This window comes from Cricetulus griseus, chromosome 2 (assembly GCF_003668045.3).
Source record: "Cricetulus griseus strain 17A/GY chromosome 2, alternate assembly CriGri-PICRH-1.0, whole genome shotgun sequence".
NCBI lineage: Eukaryota > Metazoa > Chordata > Mammalia > Rodentia > Cricetidae > Cricetulus > Cricetulus griseus.
Genome location: NC_048595.1, coordinates 40,561,702 through 40,580,321, shown reverse-complemented (window position 1 = coordinate 40,580,321; position 18,620 = coordinate 40,561,702). Strand labels below are relative to the sequence as shown.

At 43.2% G+C, this 18,620-nt stretch overlaps 1 protein-coding gene across 1 annotated transcript; it reads left to right on the top strand.

Moving 5' to 3' along the window:
- Positions 1-665: 665 nt before the first annotated feature.
- LOC100760153 (calreticulin) lies at positions 666-16,086 on the top strand. The gene is made up of 7 exons (XM_027402446.2): positions 666-1,041; positions 3,743-3,837; positions 5,339-5,548; positions 6,010-6,123; positions 7,092-7,235; positions 13,082-13,174; positions 15,274-16,086. Exons 1-7 carry the CDS (start codon positions 1,008-1,010, stop codon positions 15,523-15,525), a joined length of 942 nt encoding a protein of 313 aa, XP_027258247.1. The 5' UTR covers positions 666-1,007; the 3' UTR covers positions 15,526-16,086.
- Positions 16,087-18,620: the final 2,534 nt, after the last annotated feature.

Genomic DNA, 18,620 nt, shown 5'->3' with positions numbered 1-18,620 from the left:
AGAACCATTGCCCTCTTCTGTCATCTGCAGGCACTACATGCATGTAGGGCACAGACATACATCCAGAAAAAACACTTAAAACAAGTAAATCAATCCCTAGGACTCACATAAAAAGCTGGGATAGCTATGTACTCCTGTAACCCTGGTACTAGTGTTGGGGCAGAAACAGGAAAATCACTGGGGCTTATGGCTGCTAGCTCCAGGTTCAAGAGAGACCTGTCTGTAACCCTAACCCTCAGGCCTCCATGTATTCAGAAACATGCACAGGTGTGCCTGACACACACACACACACACACACACACACACACACACACACACACACACACACACGATTTTTACAAAAGAGATAAATACTTAGTGATTAAAATATTCAGTGAGCTACAGCAACAATTATTATTTTATCTGAGTTAACTCTGGGCTCCTTTCTTCTGTAGCACTTGTACACAGCAGAACCTTATTCTGCTGCCTAGCTGGTCTCAGCAAAGCAGGGCCGTGGCTTATAAAGCTGCAGAATGATGCTGAAATTCTCTAGAAAATAAGTGATAGCATGATGCAAAAGAATGCATCAATGTGGCTTAAAATTCCAGTTAGGTTACTTCCATGCCACGTCTCCTCCCCATGACTCAGCCTCCTAACTTATTAAATGGGCGTAGTGCCCATTTTTCAGGGCTGCTTGGAGTCTCAGATGAGATAATATTATAATGCTCCTTGCACAGCACCTGGCACACCACAGTGTATGAGGAAATACTAGAGCTTGGTTTAGTCAAGTGCTGGGTCTCTCCAGGCACTTGTGGGGAACTTCAGCCTGAAGCCTCTGCACTTTCTCTCTGTTACCAGGTCTCCAGACCACTGAAGATGCCAAGTTCTATGCCCTTTCCACCAGGTTTAAGCCATTCAGCAATGTGAATGAGACCTTGGTGGTTCAGTTTTCAGTAAAACATGAGCAAGGCATCGATTGCGGCGGTGGGTATGTGAAACTCTTTCCTGCCACACTGAACCAGGAAGATATGCACTCAGAATCCCAGTATTACATCATGTTCGGTAAGCTCCCTGGTAGCAGTTGCTCTCAGCCAGTCTGTATGTAAATCGATATCTCTACATCCTTTGTTCAGCAGGACTCTGCAGAGACCTGAAAAGAAGGCATCTCTAAACCCAAATGTTAGCATAAATAGACCAAAGGGGCACTGAAGTACATAGTATTGGCAAGTCTGTAGGGCATGGAGACACCGCCCGGTTTTCAGAGAAGGAGGAGCACAGATCTACAGTAAGGCACTGTGCCCTGCCTCAGAGAGGAAGAGGGCCAGGGTCAGGGAAAGGACCTTCTGTAAGCATCTGCGAATGTCCAAAGTGTGGCATTTGTAGTCCACATATGTAACCAGGCATTCTTGAGGCAATCCAGGTTTTAGCTCCAACCAATCTTGAATCCAGTTTCAAAATTATTGATATTAAAAAGCTGGCAAACATCAAGCACTCCAGCTTCTGAAGCACAGATGAGGAATGTGGACTAGACCAAATGTTTTTGTACAAAGTCAGCAAGAAGGTCATGCTAGACAGCAGGCACTAACATTCCCTCAATTCTCTTTAGACACTTCCTTTCCCTGGCAGCTTCAGCTAACACTTGTCTCCCCTCCCCTCCCCACCTCTCCCCTCCCCTCCCCTCCCCTCCACTCTCCTTCCCTTTCTCCTCTCCCCTCCCCTCCCCTCCCCTCTCCTTCCTTTCCCCTTCCTCTTCCCATCTCCTCCCCCTGCTCCCCACACAGTACTCTTTCTTTTTCAAATCTTCCTCTTCAGCTTCACTGCCCTTTTTAAAATCTGCATCCTTGGCCAGGTGTTGGTGGTGCACGCCTTTAATCCCAGCACTCGAGAGGCAGAGGCAGGCTGATCTCTGTGAGTTCGAGACCAGCCTGATCTACAAGGTCTAGTTCCAGGACAGCCTCCAAAAGTCACAGAGAAACCTTGTCTCAAAAAAAAAAAAAAAAAAAAAACAGAAATCTGCATCCTCTTTTTTTTCTCTTAAATCTCACACCACAGCCCTTACAAGGTCTCACTCTGTAGTTCCAAACTCACTAAGTAGCCCAAATCGGATTCAAAGCTACAGTGATCTCCTGCTTCAACCCCCCCCCCAAGTTCTGAGATCATAGGAGCGGAGCCCCCAAACCAGCCTTTCTCTTATGCAGAGTGTAACACTCAGGGTATGTAAAGTGTATCTGCTCTAGCATATATCTATTTTATTTGGAATCTGTGCATTATTCTCCCCATTTTGCAGAGGAAGAAATAGAAGTAAGAACTTTGCTCAAGGTAAGTAGAAACCCAGGATTTGAGTCAGTCTATAAAGCCTGCATCTTCTCCCTTCAGGCAGCTGAATAACTTTTTAAAAAGCAGAATAAAATCTCTACTTATAATTTTTTTTCCTTTGGTTTTTCGAGACAGGGTTTCTCTAGCTTTGGAGTCTTGTCTACACATCACCTGAACACACAGTCCTTCAACAGTTCATCACCCATGCATTCACTGTTCCCCTCTCATGTCCTAGGCCAGCCAACCCACACTTTACTCCCTGTCCCCACCTTCTCCCCAAGGTTACTCGGAATCTCTCTAAGCTGTGAGCTCCTAGAGGCCTGGAGATATACCTCAGAGCCTAGCACCAAACATGACCTCTTGAATGCCCATGATGACTATGGGGTGCTTGATTGAATCCCAGGGACTTCATCTTTCATTTGGCTGGTGAGACAGCCAAGGCTACACAGTGAATTTAAAAAGTTTTGGAGAAAAGTATTGATGAGGCTCTATGAGATCATAAGAGACAGCGTGATTCAATACATCTGGGGGGCTTTTGGAGGAGGCATTAATTATTTTTTAACAAGTGAGTTTGATTTTAATAGAAGGAGAGTATGTAATGAGGGCAGAATCAACAACTTGTATAAAAGCTCAGGCATGAAATTCAAGTGCATGATAAAGAAGCAGGGAGAAGACCAGTGTGGGTAGGGTACAGTGTAAATGCCTTGTGTGTATGAGTTTCAGTATGTTGTGTTGTGTGAGGAGCATGTGTCATATTGTATGTATACGTGTTGTGTGGTGTGTGTGTGTGAGCCGCATTTCACACTTGATATTAGCTATGAGTAGAGAGCAGTAACATGAGTCTCAGAACTATCTGGACTCCCAGCTCTGATCCAGTTCTCACTCAAGTGGTCACAAAGCAGAAGAGGTCTCGGGATCTGTTACTAGGTAGGAATGACTTTGAATCCTAGCAAGGCATGTTACCAGATTTTGTCTGTGGGCAAGCTGCTTGACTTTTCTGAGCCACACCCATCTAAAGTGGAGGTGGTAATGCTTATTTGTCAGAATTAAGTGACATGCTAGAAACCTAACATGTTTCTAACTAAGAGGGGTTTCCGGTGGGTTTAGTCAGAGGGGTCCTGGTAGGAGATTAGAGGAATTTTGAGTTGAAAGCCTGCTTCTCTCCTGCTGTGCCTGCTCCAGACTCTTCCCCTTGCCCTTCCCTTTGTTGTCGCTGCCCTGAGCAGCACTGTCTGTACCTTTCCTTCTCTCAAAGTCTCGCCTCCCTCTTTGTAAAGAATCCCTTTCATTAAATCCTTCTCAAATAATCCTGACTTTGAGTGTGGCATCTGTTTCTTTCTGGAAATACCGAGTGATACACAGGCTGCATCTGTCTTGGGTCTTGGCCTCAGACCGGGCATGCTGCCTGAAATAGATGTGAAATCACACTTTGGGGTTTAATTTCCAGGCCCGGACATCTGTGGCTTTGGCAACAACAGACTACAGGTCATCCTTTATCACCAAGGGAAATACCATGAGAACAACAAGACTCTCAAGTGCAGGGTGAGTATGTGGATTAGTCCTCAGCCTAGAGCAAAGGATTTTATTTTTTAAATTTTTAAAAATGTGTTTATTTTTATACGTATGGTTGTTTTGCCTATATGTATCTGTGCATCACATACATACCTAGTGCCCACAGAATAAGGAGGTCAGATCCCCTGTGACCAGAGTTACAGATTGTTATGAGTTGCATGTGTGTGCTGAGAGTTGAACCCAGGTCCTTTGGAAGAGCAGCCATTACTCTAAATTGCTGAGCCATCTCTCCAGCCCCAAAGGGGAAAAAATTACCAATTAAACATTATCATCTCCATTTTACAGATTAAGTAGACCCAAAGATGATCACACACACACACACACACACACACACACACACACACACACACACACAAACTCGGAGTTCGCAAGGAAACAGCTGACCAAAAGTAATGTGGTGTAATGTATGTTGTGTCATCATTACCCATTGCTAGGTATTGGGGTGGGGGTTAGGAGTGCTGTGCTTAGATAAGATGGGTGCGTCAGGTTATCTCAAATAACATGAATTTAGAAGCATCTGGATTAGCTAGAGGACAGTAGGTATGGTCAATCAATAGTCCTAACAGGCATTATTAACCAAATATTAATTCTGCCTTGGGCCTTGAGCATGGGATAGATTCCACCAGATAGTTCTTTCAAATTAACCAAACTCACAGTAAAGCCTGATATAGTGAGTGATTTATGTCTGTAATCCTAGCTGGCATAATGAAGGCTGAGGTGAAAGGGCTGTGAGTTCAAGCAATTTATCAGGATATTACCAAAACAGAACAAAAACAAAACTTTCACAATTGAGTAACGATAACAGTCAAGCAAAGAAAAGTGATAAGGGAGCAGAGACCTGGAGGCATAGGTAGAGATTGCTTCCTGGAGAAGGCTTCCATTGTGCTGAAAGATGAGTGTGACAATTTTAGGGAAAGATGAACTCTTGGAAGAGGAGACTGCATGAGCAAAGTCAAGGAAACTGAGGAAACCGAGGCACAGTGTGAGGGCTGACACAGCTGGTGTACAAGAGAATGGCAGGAATAGGACCTAGAAAAGCCCGTAGGCCTGGGGCATTAGGGATCATGTTGAAGCTAGGCTTTCCTGACCAGCCTTGTACATGGGTCTGAGCCCTCTTCTGGGGCAAGTCTCAGCTTGGAAGCTTAGACGTGATAGAGAAATCATTTACGACCCCTACTGTTGGGAAGCTCACAGTTTAGTAGGACAGACAGAAAACCCGTTAGATCAGAGAGTAATCAAACTTCAGATGAGTAGGGGCTAGAAGATGGGGACCACAGGAGTGTGTACCTGAAGGGTGAGCCCAGAATCTCTGTTAGGTGTATTAACTAGAGGAAGGGAAAAACCAATGTGGCAAAGTGTATGTAATATGTGAGGTGGGGGGTGGGGGTGGGCGGAGGGCATTCGGGCAACACAGTGCCTGAGATCTACAATGTCCTATATGGAACTGAAATATCACCCATTCTCTTTATAGATCAACAAAGACACTCACCTGTACACTCTGATCATTCGCCCCAACGCTACTTACGAGGTTAAAATTGACAACGAGAAAGTGACAACAGGGGGCCTAGAAGATGACTGGGACTTCTTGCCTCCCAGGAAAATAAAAGACCCCTATGCCAGAAAACCAAGAAAATGGGATGAACGGCTACAAATAGAGGATCCTGAAGATAAGAAACCCGAGGTCAGAGGGAGTTTAGCTGGGAAGCTGATCTCAGGGGGAAGAAGGTAGAGTCAGGACATCAGGGCCGATGACTAAGTCAAGTGTCTGGAAGGTTGGCGCCATGAGAAAATAAAGGTCTGAGTTCAAGCCAGGTCTGGCAGGTATGCTCAGGGTAACCAGAGTAAAGGTGAAGACTGTGTGGGAGCAAACCACATACAAACCATAGCAGCAGCCCACATAACTGAGAGCAGGATGAAGTCAGAGACAAGGATCATACCCATCTGAAATGAGTTTAAAGCACTCAAAGTCAGAATGATGGTGAACCCTGGGGTCCAAAAAGGCCATTTCTCTCCTGCACTGGGCCATCACACAGCAGAGCACAAGGGCAGGGCGGGTAGGGAACCAATTCCCCGTCTACACTTGAGTCCGCAGTTTCCTCCCAGATCATGTCACCATCCTCATGAAGGAACACTCTGTTTTAGGACTGGGAGGACTCTGAGTTCATCCCAGACCCAGAAGCCAAGAAGCCGGATGACTGGAATGAGGCAATGGATGGGGTATGGGAAGGTCCCCTGATACCGAATGTCAAGTACAAGGTGAGGAGCATCTCTTTTCAATGAAAATTTATACACAGAAATCAGATAGGAGAGTTGTCAATTCTAAGTTAGAAAATAAAATTTCTAAGCTGCAAGCTTGTAATCCTAACCCTCAGGAGGCTGAGGCAGGAGGATTGCAAGTTCAAGACCAGGCTGGGCGGTATAGCAAGACCTTGTCTCAAAACAAAATAAAACAAAGTAAAAACAAAGCAGAAACTCTGAGATTCTGTGTTCTTTCCCTCTTTACTCCAAATAGAATGGTAGCCACATCAGAGCCCCATTCTTAGCCTCCTCCTATTTGCAAGGGAGACTGGAGGGGGGGTGAAGGGGGGGCTGGTAAAGCCAGCACTAAGGTAATAATAGTTCAGGCAGGCTTGGGCAAGGAGCTTGTCCACAGTTGGGAAAAGCTGCCAGTTAAAGGAACAAGATACAAATGAGAAATGGTCTAGGGCTCAGGAACCTGATATCTTAGAAGCATGCCAGAAAGGGAAAAGAGTGGGATCCCCATGAATACAAGGTATTTAGGGGATAGGAAAAACTTCTTTTTAAAGGTAACCCCCTGACGTCATGTGAGAAGCAGGAATGAAAGGAGTCAGCTGACAAACAGTCCAGCAATAAAACTGACTGGAGCAGGTATTTCATCTGGCCACAGTTTCCTGTGCCACACAGGAGAAAGAGCAGAGCCCCAAGTGGCAAGATCCTTAGACAATGTTCTCCAAGAAGCTGCATTTTAACTTTGCTAGTGGGCCTATTCAGAAAGAGGGCCAGGCCAGAATACTCCTGCCATGTCATTTCACTCCCAGTAGGTGGAAAAGAGAACTGGGAAGAGTCTTACACTTTATTCAAAGAAAGGAAACGTTCTAGGAGTCTGGTACACAATTGCTTATAAATTGATTGATGCTTTTTGACTGCATATTAGAAGAATGGAAAATTATTACTGACATGTTCACTCTTGGTTCTCTGTTTAGGGACAATGGAAACCTCGGATCATTGACAATCCCAATTACCAGGGGGAGTGGATTCACCCAGAGATAGACAACCCCAAATACAAGCCTGACCCTACCATCTGTCACTATTATAACATCAGCGTCCTTGGCCTGGATCTTTGGCAGGTAAAGCACTCTGGGCTCACAGCCTCTGACCTTGAAGTTCCCACAGAGTAGAAGAAGCCCCAGCCTGGAAGTTACAGACTTGAATAAATCTTGATCTTTCTAAACCTCAAACAACTCATCTTTAAAATGGGAGTAATTATATTTATCATCAAAATTATATGAGCCAAAATTTCCTTAGTCCCTCCCCAGCCCCTTTTTTATTTTTCAAGAGAGGGTTTCTCTGTGTAACAGTCCTGGCTGTCCTGGAACTAGCTCTGTAGATCAGGCTGGCCTCAGACTCACAGAGATCCACCTGCCTCTGCCTTCCGAGTGTTGGGATTAAAGGCGTGTGTCACCAGTTAACTTAGTCCCTTCTATACACCACTGTACTTATGACTTTGCATGTTTGTTTAATTTTTGCCATATATGTATTTCTCAACATGAAAAGGAGGCTCAGAAAAGTTGAATAAATTTCCTGAAGATATGCATCTGGTAAGATAAGCAGAAAACTTGGGCCGGAGCAACAGTCTTTCTTTATCAGACCTACTCCAAGGTGCTACTAATACTTTGTGATGCCTTTGTTGACCTTACATGATTTGTTTGATTGTTTTGTTTTGTGATAAGGTCTCATGTAGTCTAGACTGGCCTCCCTCCAACTTGCTAAGTAGCTAAGATAACCTTGAACTTCTGATTCTCCTGCCTCGACCTCTAACTGTTCAGTCATCAAAACTTCTAGAACAAGTGCCCCCATGTTTTACTTTCTTAGTTTCTTTATTCATTTCCTGCTTTATTTTTTTCCATTTTCTCAGTTTTCTCACTTCAGGAGGTAAACATAGAAATGGAATGAAGTCACTACCAGATGCCAGGCAAGGGCTCAGAAGGGTGGGAAGGAGGAAGGGGCACAGCTTATTTCTTTCCTTCCTGGCTTGTCTGAAGAACACGGATACAAATCACACACATTCACATTGCTGTCTCTCTTTTTATGTTTTGTTCCTTTTAAATCAGAACTTTCTATATTATGTAAATTTATATAATCATATTAATGTAATATTCTGTCTTCTTAAAAAAATACATTGTGTGTGTGTGGGGGGGGGGGAGAGATGGCCAGTGTGTGGTGGAGGAAGCCAGAGGACAAGTTGTGGGAATCAGTTCTCTCTTTTCATCATGTGGGTTCCAGGGCTTGAACTGGGGTCACAAAGATTGTTCACAGGTGTTCTTACCTTCAGAGCCTTTCCTCTCACTGGTCTTGTAAATGTTTTTTTTTGTTTGTTTGTTTTTGTTTTTTTGTTTTTTACTAAAAACATTAGGATAAACATCTTATTCTGTATCTTTGTTCGTCTAAAAAAAATTAAAATTTTTGGTACAAATTTTTCTGGACTCTGTCAAACTCTAAACAGGCAAACCTTCCTATTTGAAGGATCTAACCATGTCAGAGGGGTGCTCTCCAAGCCTCAATTCTGATGCATGTAGGTCAACAGAGGATCACAGATTCTGATCTGGAATGAAGCCCCAGAGACTTTGTTCCTAAAATCCGAGGTAGGTGTGTGTGTGTGTGTGTGTGTGTGTGTGTGTGTGTGTGTGTGTGTGTGTGTGATAATTCTGCATGATGCTGACATCATCCACATAGGCATTGTTTTTTCCTTATAATTTCTAGTTAAGTCTGACTCCGAGGTCATACTTCCCTTCACTCAGCTAACCAGGAACATCCAGTTAGCCACAGAATCCTTGCATTTTATAGGAAAAGACAAGTGACTAAGTACAGAGACCTGCCTCCTCTACCATGAGTTTCCAGCCCTAAGATGCTCTGACATCCCAATCGCCTTCTTTATCCTGCCTCTGTCCCAGCTGAACAGCCTAGTCCCTGACGCTTCCTCTTTCCTATTTTGGTGCCTCCAAATCCAGTTCATTACTGCCCCCCCCCCCCCCCCGACACACACACACATCCTCCCCTTGGAAGTAATTGCATTCTGGCATTAGGGCTGAAGCTGTGAGGAGATGACCGAGAACAAACATCCTCTTCATCTAGGACTCCATATGATCTTTGAAGGGATAGTAACACAAACTAACATACATACACTGTATGTATGGTACACTAGCCTGTGTTTAGGCCAGATGTTGGCATCTAGATGTTCTTCCTCAATCATTTGTCCGTCTTACTTTTTTTGTTGTTGTTGTTTTGTTTTTGTTATTCAAGACAGGGTTTCTCTGTGTAACAGTCCTGGCTGTCCAGAACTCACTTCGAAGACTAGGGTGACCTCAGACTCACAAAGATCCACTTGCCTCTGCCTTCCAAGTGTTGGGATTAATGGTGTGTACCACCACTGCTGGCCCATCTTACTTTTTGAGACTGGGTTTCTTGCTGAGCTGGATCTTGCTGTTTTAGCTAAACTGGCTATCCAGTGCATCCACCTTCCTCTGCCCACCCCCACCCCCACCCCATTGGGATTACAGGTCTGGACCATGATGCCTGGCTTTTGTATAGATACTGGGAAACCAAACTCAGGTCCAAGTAAGCATTTTACTAACTATCATCTCTTTCTACTTTATGATCCAAGAGGAATGGTACAGGAAAACCAGTAACTTGCAATGAATTAACTTGTTAAAACATCTTTAAGGTGGTGCGTTCTTTTCTCTTAATTCTGTGAATACAGCAGGGGAAGAAGTGAGTTTTCTTCTATTTGCATATTGCAGATAAAAACCTGTAAGCACAGATAGGAGATAAACAGATCAAAGTCAACAGAAGACCAAGCGGTTAGGAAGCAGGGCTGGGACTTTAATGTAAGGTAGGGAGGGAGCAGGAGGTCACTGAAGAAAACAGAGAGGATAGGAGCACTCTTTTCAGTAGAAAAGATGGCAAGCCAACAAACGGGCAGTTTTCTAATTGAAATTGCAGACAACTCAAAAGGAAAAAAAATTCTGAAAGGTCAGAAAACATCTCACAGTTGCAAAAGGAATTTTACAAGCCAATTTAAAAGCAAATGAATTAGAGCAAACTAAAACTTTCCTGCTCTCCTGTGTCTATTTGTCATTTAATTTTCTGTAGGAAGCAGCACCAGTATAATGATGTAAGCCAAATAAAAAGCCTTTTTTAAAAAATTATTTATTAGTTCTAGTTAGGGAACAAGCTTGTTTCAAGTCCCTTCTCCCTCTCCCTCCCCTCACCCCCAACCCTCCTCCCCCCCACCCCATCCACCCACCACTCCCCAGGCAGGGTAGGGCCCTCAACGGGGGCTCTGCAAAGTCCACCAAATCTTCCTGTGCTGGTCCTGGGCCCTTCCCCATGTGTCCAGGACCAGAGTGCAACCCTTCACGTGGGATGGGCTCTCAAAGTCCCTTCTTGCACCAGGGAAAAAATACTAATCCACCACCAGAGGTTCCCTGGAGTGCAGAGGCCTCCTTATTGACATCCATGTTCAGGGGTCTGGATCAGTCTTGTACTGGCTTCCCCTACAGCATCTGGGGTCCATGTGGTCTCCCTTGTTCAGGCCAACTGTTCCTGTGGGTTTCTCCAACCTGGTACAGACCCCTTTGTTCTTCATTCCTCCCTCTCTTCAACTAAAATCCTGATTTCGGCTCAGTGTATATCTGTGGATGTCTGTCTCTGCTTCCATCAGCCACTGGATGAGGGCTCTAGGATGGCATAAAGAGAAGTCATCAATCTCATAAAAAGCCTTTCTTATTAAGAACAAAAATGCAAAAAAATATAAAGGCTTTTGGTCACAAAACAGCAGGAGCTTTATAAAATATAGAGGAGAGGCACAGAAGCTTCATACTGAAAAAAAATTTTTTTCTTTTTGCTCACACAACAGTTGGAGTGAAATTAACAATGATTTATTTTGTTTTTGTTTTTTTGAGACAGGGTCTCACTATGTAACTCTAGATGCCCTGGAGCTCACTATGTAAACCAGGCCAGCCTCAGACTCACAGAGATCCACCTGCCTGTTATGCGATGTTTTACTCTTTTGTTTTTTGGGGGGCCCATCACCCAGCTCCCAAATAAATTACACACAGAGGCTTATTCTTAGTTATGAATGCCCTGCCTTAGCTTGGCTTGTTTCTTGCCAGCTTTTCTTAAATTATCCCCCTACCTTTTGCCTCTGGGCTTTTTCCTTTTCTTTCTTCTATGTATCTAACTTTCACTCTTACTCCTTGGCTGGAGGGGTGGCAGGGTGGCTGGCCCCTGACATCCTCCCCGCCTTTCTCTCTTGTTGCTCCTCCTCTTCCTTGTTTCTCCTTCTGTTTATACTCTCTGCCTGCCAGTCCCACCTATCCTTGGTTCTGCCTCGCTATTGGCCATTCGGCTCTTTATTAGACCATCAGGTGTTTTTGACAGGCAAAGAACCACAGTTTCACAGAGTTAAACAAATGCGCATAAACAAAAGCAACACATGTTAAAATAATATTCCCCAACACGTGCCTCTGCTCCCACCTTCTGGGATTGAAGGTGTGCACCACCACGCCTATCTTAGCAATGATTTAGTCAACATACAAAATCACAGATTGGCCACCTTTTGGTCCTTTGAAACACATCTAGATACTGAAAAGTTATGATAATCATTCTTGTCTATTGAGTGACATTTGCTAGGCACTGTGCTAAGCATTAGTTCTCATTTTCATGACACTAGTATCAGAGTTATTATTTTTCCATTATTCACGTTACTGTGATGATGATGATGATGATGATGATAGCGTGTGATTATACTATGTCACACACTGGCTGGCCTGGAACTCACTATGTAGACCAGGCTAGCCTCGACCTCAGAGGGATCTGCCTGCCACCTGCCTCTGCCTTCTGAGTGTTTGGATTAAAGGAATATATACCACACCCATCATCATCATCAACAGGGTCTCAGGTAGCCCTGGTTGATCTCACACTCACTACGTACTTGAAGATGACCCTGAATTCCTGATCCTTCTGCTTTACTCTCCCAAATCCTGGGATTACAGGCATGGGCCATCATAGCTGGCTTCCTTGATTTCCTTAGGGGAGAATAACTCGGAGAGATTGAGTAACTTGCCTAGGGTCATAAAACTAGCTGAGCTGGTGTGATCACTTCCATGTCTTGTGCTCCTTTTTGTTTTGTTCCTTTGTCACAAAATAAACACTGAAACTGTTATAACAAATAGATTTTAGTCACAAATACAAAAATTTTATTTTGTTCTGATTTTATGACAGGGTTTCATGTATTATTACATTAAAAGTTTGAAGGTACATGAAACCCTAACCCCTTTGTCTCCACCTCCCATGTGCTGGGATTATAGGCATACACCACTATACATGGCTTCTTAGCATATTATTTTGAGAAATAGAGAAAGGGGCTGGAAAGATTGCTCGGTGGTTATGAGCACTGACTGCTCTTGCAGAGGACCCTGGCTTTGTTAACAGCACCCATATGGTAGTCCACAATAGTCTATAGCTTTAATTCCAGGGGATTTAGTACAGTCTTCCAGCCTCTGGGGGCTCCTTCACTCACCTGGTAAACATAAACTGACACAGGTATACACATACACAAATAAATAAATATGGCAAAAGCTTTTTGGAGCAAGAGGGTTCTAAGCAAGTGTACACACCCATGGCCAGAGGAGAACATTAGGTATCCTGTTCTATCACTATCCACCTTATTCTCTTGAGACAGTGTCTCTCACTGAACCTGGAGCTATCCAGTAAGCCCCAGTGATCCTTCTGTCTCTGCCCCAGACAGCATTGGGGTTGCAAGCACCCTCACAGCCATATACATTTTCCACCAGTGATAGGGATCCAAACTCAGGTCCTCATGTTTATTCAGGAATCACTCTTAACCACTGAGCCATGTCTCTAGCCCCCTAGGAACCTAGCTGTAATAATCTCTCGGTTTTCGTTTCAATAGGTGAAATCCGGCAGCATCTTTGACAATTTTCTTCTAACAAATGATGAAGAGTTTGCTGAAGAGGTTGGAAATAAGACCTGGGGATTAAGAAAGGTGAGGTGTTCCTCCACCCTGAATTCCAGATATCTGATTCTACCATTTGCAAAATCAGGACCCACAGCCATTATCCCGATTCTGGTCACAAGGCCTTGAGAGACAGAGAACTCACATTCACAGGACATCTTCAACTTGTTACTCTGAGCACTTTGCAAGATGTATCTTATTTGGCCCTTAAGGTAACCTTGAAATGTAGATATTATTCTATTTCTTAGGTATGGGAACTGAGATTCAGAGGCTATACTGCCCAAAGTCACACACAGCCTTTGACTTGTTGAGTTGGAGCCTGAACCCAGAACCCAGCTCTTTTGGTGTACCACAATGCCTTCTTGGTGTGACACTAGAGGGAGCCACTCAGTCCACCTCAGATGATTTGGAAACAGAGGAAGTGGTAGTGCTGTTTACCAGCTCCTCCCTTCCCAAAGCTATTCCATGTGATGTTGGGGACAGTGACTTCATGAGGAAGACATTCTGCATCCAGATGTCCTGGCCCTCCAGGAAGGTCAATCCAAGTAGGTTTATAGCCAGCGCTTAATAATTCCGCAGGAAATTTAGGTACTGGCAAAGCACAGACACAAAAGGTAAAAGCAAAAACAACAACCCTGCCCCCACCTGCCCCAGCTGAAGAAATGGCTCTGTTAATAAAGCATTTGCTGTGTAAGCATGAGGATCAGAGTTCAGATTCCCAGAGCCCACACAGAAGTCGTTTGTGTTTCCAGGGCTAGGTGTGCTAGGCAGTTCTGCCACTGAGCTGGATTACTGCAGCTCTTTATACTTCATATTGTAATGCAGTCTCTCCCAAAGTTACCCAGGCTGGCCTGTAGGCAAGGCTGGCCTTGTCCATGTGTTCTTGGTCTTCAGCCTCCTAAGCAGTTGAGATTACAGGTCTTTGGCACCAGGCCCGACTCCCAGCAGATCTTGTAGCATTTGCCTTTACCCATGGGGCTATCTTGCTGATCCGTGCTCAGCCTTCAACATACTGGTTTTGTCTTGTTTTACTTTAGTGTTTTTTGTTTGTTTTTGTTCTTCTTTTTCAAGACAGGGTTTCTCTGTGGCTTTTGGAGGCTATCCTGAAACTAGCTCTTGTAGACCAGGCTAGTTTCGAACTCACAAAGATCTACCTGCCTCTGCCTCCTGAGTGCTGGGATTAAAGGTGTGCACAACCAATGCCCGGCTGGGATGAGTAACATTATACATCACTGTGAGGAATACAAATAACACACAAATGTTTAGCCTATGCTGGGCAATGACATGGACATCAAATAAATAGATGATGAATTCATTTTATTTTATTTTTAGTATTTTTTTTAATTTTTAAAATAATTTATTTTAAATTTTTGCTCTTTATTTTGTTGTTGTTGTTGTTGTTGTTGTTGTTTTGTTTTGTTTTGTTTTTCGAGACAGGGTTTCTCTGTGGCTTTGGAGGCTCTCCTGGAACTAGCTCTTGTAGACCAGGCTGGTCTCGAACTCACAGAGATCCACCTGCCTCTGCCTCCTGAGTGCTGGGATTAAAGGCGTGTGCCACCAACGCCTGGCTATTTTAAATTTTTTATTACATTTATTTTGTGTGTAAGCACATGCACATGCCACAGTATACATGTGGAAGTCAGAGTACAACTCCTACTATATGAGTCCCAGGGATCAAGCTCAGGCCATCATGCTTGGTCAAGTACCTTTCCTTACCTGGTCATCTTGCCAGTCCACTTTATTTTTTAAATTATTTTACTTTAGTTTTTATTTCATTTTATTTTTTTCATTTTGAGACAGGGTCTTAGGTAGCCCAGGCCAACCTTAAATTTTTTGTTTATCAGAGGATCACCTTGAACTCCTGATCCTGTTTCCACCACCCAGGCGATAGCATTACAGGTATACAACACTATGACTAACTTTGAATCCTTTTATTTGCAAATGAACTGTATATCCTACACCCAAACACGATTTTCTCTCCACCCCATCGGTAATTGGTAGGTACTGAAATTTACATGTAAATGAACACCATCCTAGGAATCTTGAAACCAACGGGAAGACTACAGATGTTTCTAAAATGTATCTGTTTATATCATCTGTGAAACTTTGAAATTCCACACTTTAAACAGGATGTAGAGCAGCAGTGGAGAGAGCTGTATGAGGAAATGGAGAAAAAGAAGGAGGCAGAAGAGGCCAAAAAGAAGAGGGAAAAGCAGCGGGCCAGGCAAGAGGACATCTGGGGACTGGATGAGGAGGACGAGGAGGACAATGAAGAGGACTCCGAGGAGGAACCAGATGAAAAACCTAAGCAGGAAGACGGTGCTGACAGGGCATTTCTGGGTAAAAAGGAAGCCCGCTTTGATCAGAAGGATGAACTGTAACTGCCGAGAGAGGGATTCTGCACAGAAACAAGACAGTGCTTAGCAGGGGAAATGCTCACGAGGTTAGCACAATGTGGGAAGGAAAATGACTCACTCCTTTTAGATAAACTTTAGGTTTATTTTTCCCTTGCTCTATTTGCTTACTGGTAGAACGGGAATGACAATTTCTATTCCATGATGTGGTTATAGGAACTGGATGAGGTAATGTGTATAAAGTGCCCAATGTAAATACATAGTTAAAAAAAAAGAGTGGTACTACTATGGTTATCATGGTTTTATGAAATTAATTGTTGGTAAATAAGCTTCTGTTAAAAACCTGGCTCTCACTTTCAGTTGAGCCTTATACTCCTGGGGATTTTCGTTGTTCAAATATATGCATTTCTTAGTATTTACTGAGCAGTGCTGACAGTTCTACCCAATGTTTTCCTCTTGTGAATGCACTGAGCACCTAAAAACAAAATCAGAACATCTATTGAGCAGTGGGAAAAATACTGCATGAAAGTCACTTTGTTGGTTGGCTGTTTATGCCCTAATTTTTAAATGACTGCTACTCATTTGAAAGTTTGCTGATCTTATTTTAGTCTGTTTTCTTCCACCTGCTCACAGCTTCACAATCTCTTGCATTCTTGTAGTTTTTTTTTTTTTTTTTAATAGATTAGAAAGCATTTTCCCACGAATTTGCCGCATGCCTACAATGCACCCATTCAGTCTTGCAGTGGTCATTGCGGAAGTCACTGCTATCTTGGTTTTACAGACACTGATACTTGTTCAGGGTCAGTCAGTAAGGGGCAGGCCAGTTTCTGAACTCAAGTTCATCTGGTTGCAAAGCTTATCCTTCTACTGTACCAGGCTATTTGAATGAATATGTTACTATCGATACAGACCATGGGCAACCTGTTAAGTGGAAGAAATGTCCTTTTGGGTGCATTTTTTAAAAAAAAATCCAACATTTAAGGAGACAATAACCATAACACAGGGCTACAAATATGAATCAAGGTGTTCACTAAATATCTGCTGGAAAGAATGAACTCTTGTCACTTGGGAGGTAGAGGCAGGAGGATCAGGAGTCCTCAACCACACAGTGAGCTCAAGGCCAACTTAGACTAAGACCCTGTCTCAAAAACAAACAAACAAACAAAAAACAACCATCCAACAAAACAACCAACTCACTCTGCCTATGCCTACTGGTATCAGAGACAACTTCACAAAGAGAGTAACTTTTGAGCCAGGTATTGAAGAATGCAGAAAAATACAGTGCAGATTTTGGAGTTAGGAACAAGGAGCCTGGCCATCAGGAAGTAGAGTCACAAGATTAGTGAGAGTGGCAGGAAGTTCTTCCTTCCTCTCTGGAGGCTGGGCCCTAGTCAGTTCTGTTTTTGTTCTTTAGAAAAACTAAACTTTCGAGGCCACTAAACTCTCTCTGATCTACAGAGAGAGTTCCAGGAGAGCCAGGACTATTGTATAGAGAAACCTTGTCTCAGAAAACCAAAAAGAAAAAGAAAAACTAAACTTTTATATTTTTTAAAAGAGTATCTTTTATTTATTCTTTGACAAATTGATACATATATACATAAGCACCTAAATCCCCATTTAAGACAGGGTCCCAGGATCTCACCATGTTGCACTGATGGGCAGAGAACTTATTATGAGCCATAGGCTAGCTTTGAACTTCCTCCTATCTTAACCTTTGAGTGCTGGAATTACAGGCATGCAAAAGCTGCCCATATCCTAAAGGTGGGTTTTAGAATATTCTAGATTGGGGCCAGTAAGAAGGCTCAATGGGAAAAGGAGCTAGCCACCTAAATTCCATCTCTGAGTTTCGTGTGGTACAAGGAGAGAATCCTCTTAAGTCCTCTGACTTCTACACACATGCAGTGTATACACATAACAAGAATTCATAAGTAAAACCATTTTTAAGGGCAATTGGATATGGAAAAAAAACCTGTCTAGATTAGCACCCTGCCAGCCCAGGGACTGTAGAGAACTTTTCGTAGTCAGGTTGAATGCCATGGCACACCAACCCACAAAAGACAAAATTTCAAAATAATATAAAGTTTTAAAATATCATAAATGAGCTATTCAAGATCTCTCTGGCACTTCCTGATAAGAAGCACATTGAGATGGCACTTTAGAGACAGCAGCTCCAACCCAGAAATGGGTGATGAGGTGAGCTTCCTGCAGCTGATTCTGTGGCACAAACACGGCTTTCTTTCTTCCACCGACGAATTCAGGAGAACACTAAATGATCCTTTCAGCATTGAGGGGCAGTGAAAAAGGAGAGAGACATGAAACAAACTTGGTCTCAGGGCTGTAGATGAGTGACAGAGTGTTTGCCTAGTGCTGGGAGGACTAATGGGTGGGTCTCAGAAGTCTCACCATCTTAATTTGGTTACTTCTAATGGAAAAAAAGTATGAATGAATGAATGAATGAATGAATGAATGAATGAATAAGGCTGTCCAAAGATACCTAAATTTAGAAACCTTAACAGTACAGTACGTTTTTGTTCAGGGCTAACTTCCTAGAATTCCCTTTCCTGTTTGACTGGGGCCTTGTACAGAGCAGTGAAGTTTCCCAAAATGGAGTCTCTGCCTGGGTTCTATTTGACTGTCAGTAAGGCAGTCCCATACTTGTTTTCCTCTTATATGGAGAAGACAGTATGCATTAGGCTGAAAAGGCATCTTCCAAAAAGAAGAAAGAAATTAGATTGCTGCTTCTAAGCTGTCAAATAAACTAGAAAATAAATTTAAATTGCTACAATAAAGCCATTACAAAATTGCATATCACAGAATGCTTTCTTAAATTTAAATTTTTTATGTATATAGGTGTTTTACCTGCATGTATGTTTTCTAACACTTGTGTGCCTGGAGAAGGTGGAGGCCAGAAGAGCACATCAGATCCCCTGGAACCAGAATTACAGATTGTTGTAAGCTGCCACGTGGATGTTGGGAATTGAACTGCAGTCCTCTGGAAAAGCAGCTAGTGCTCATAGCTGCTGAACCATCTCTCCAGGCCCATACCATGCTTTTTGTTTTGTTTTGTTTTGTTTTGTTTTGTTTTGTTTTTCGAGACAGGGTTTCTCTGTGTAGCTTTGGAG

Bases quoted from the DNA above. Each gene is read 5' to 3' on its own strand.
- LOC100760153 (XM_027402446.2), top strand. From the start codon at position 1,008: ATGCACTCAGAATCCCAGTATTACATCATGTTCG. The intron at 1,042-3,742 runs GTAAGCTCCCTG...TTTAATTTCCAG, and splicing joins CCAGTATTACATCATGTTCG to GCCCGGACATCTGTGGCTTT. The intron at 13,175-15,273 runs GTGAGGTGTTCC...CACTTTAAACAG, and splicing joins AGACCTGGGGATTAAGAAAG to GATGTAGAGCAGCAGTGGAG.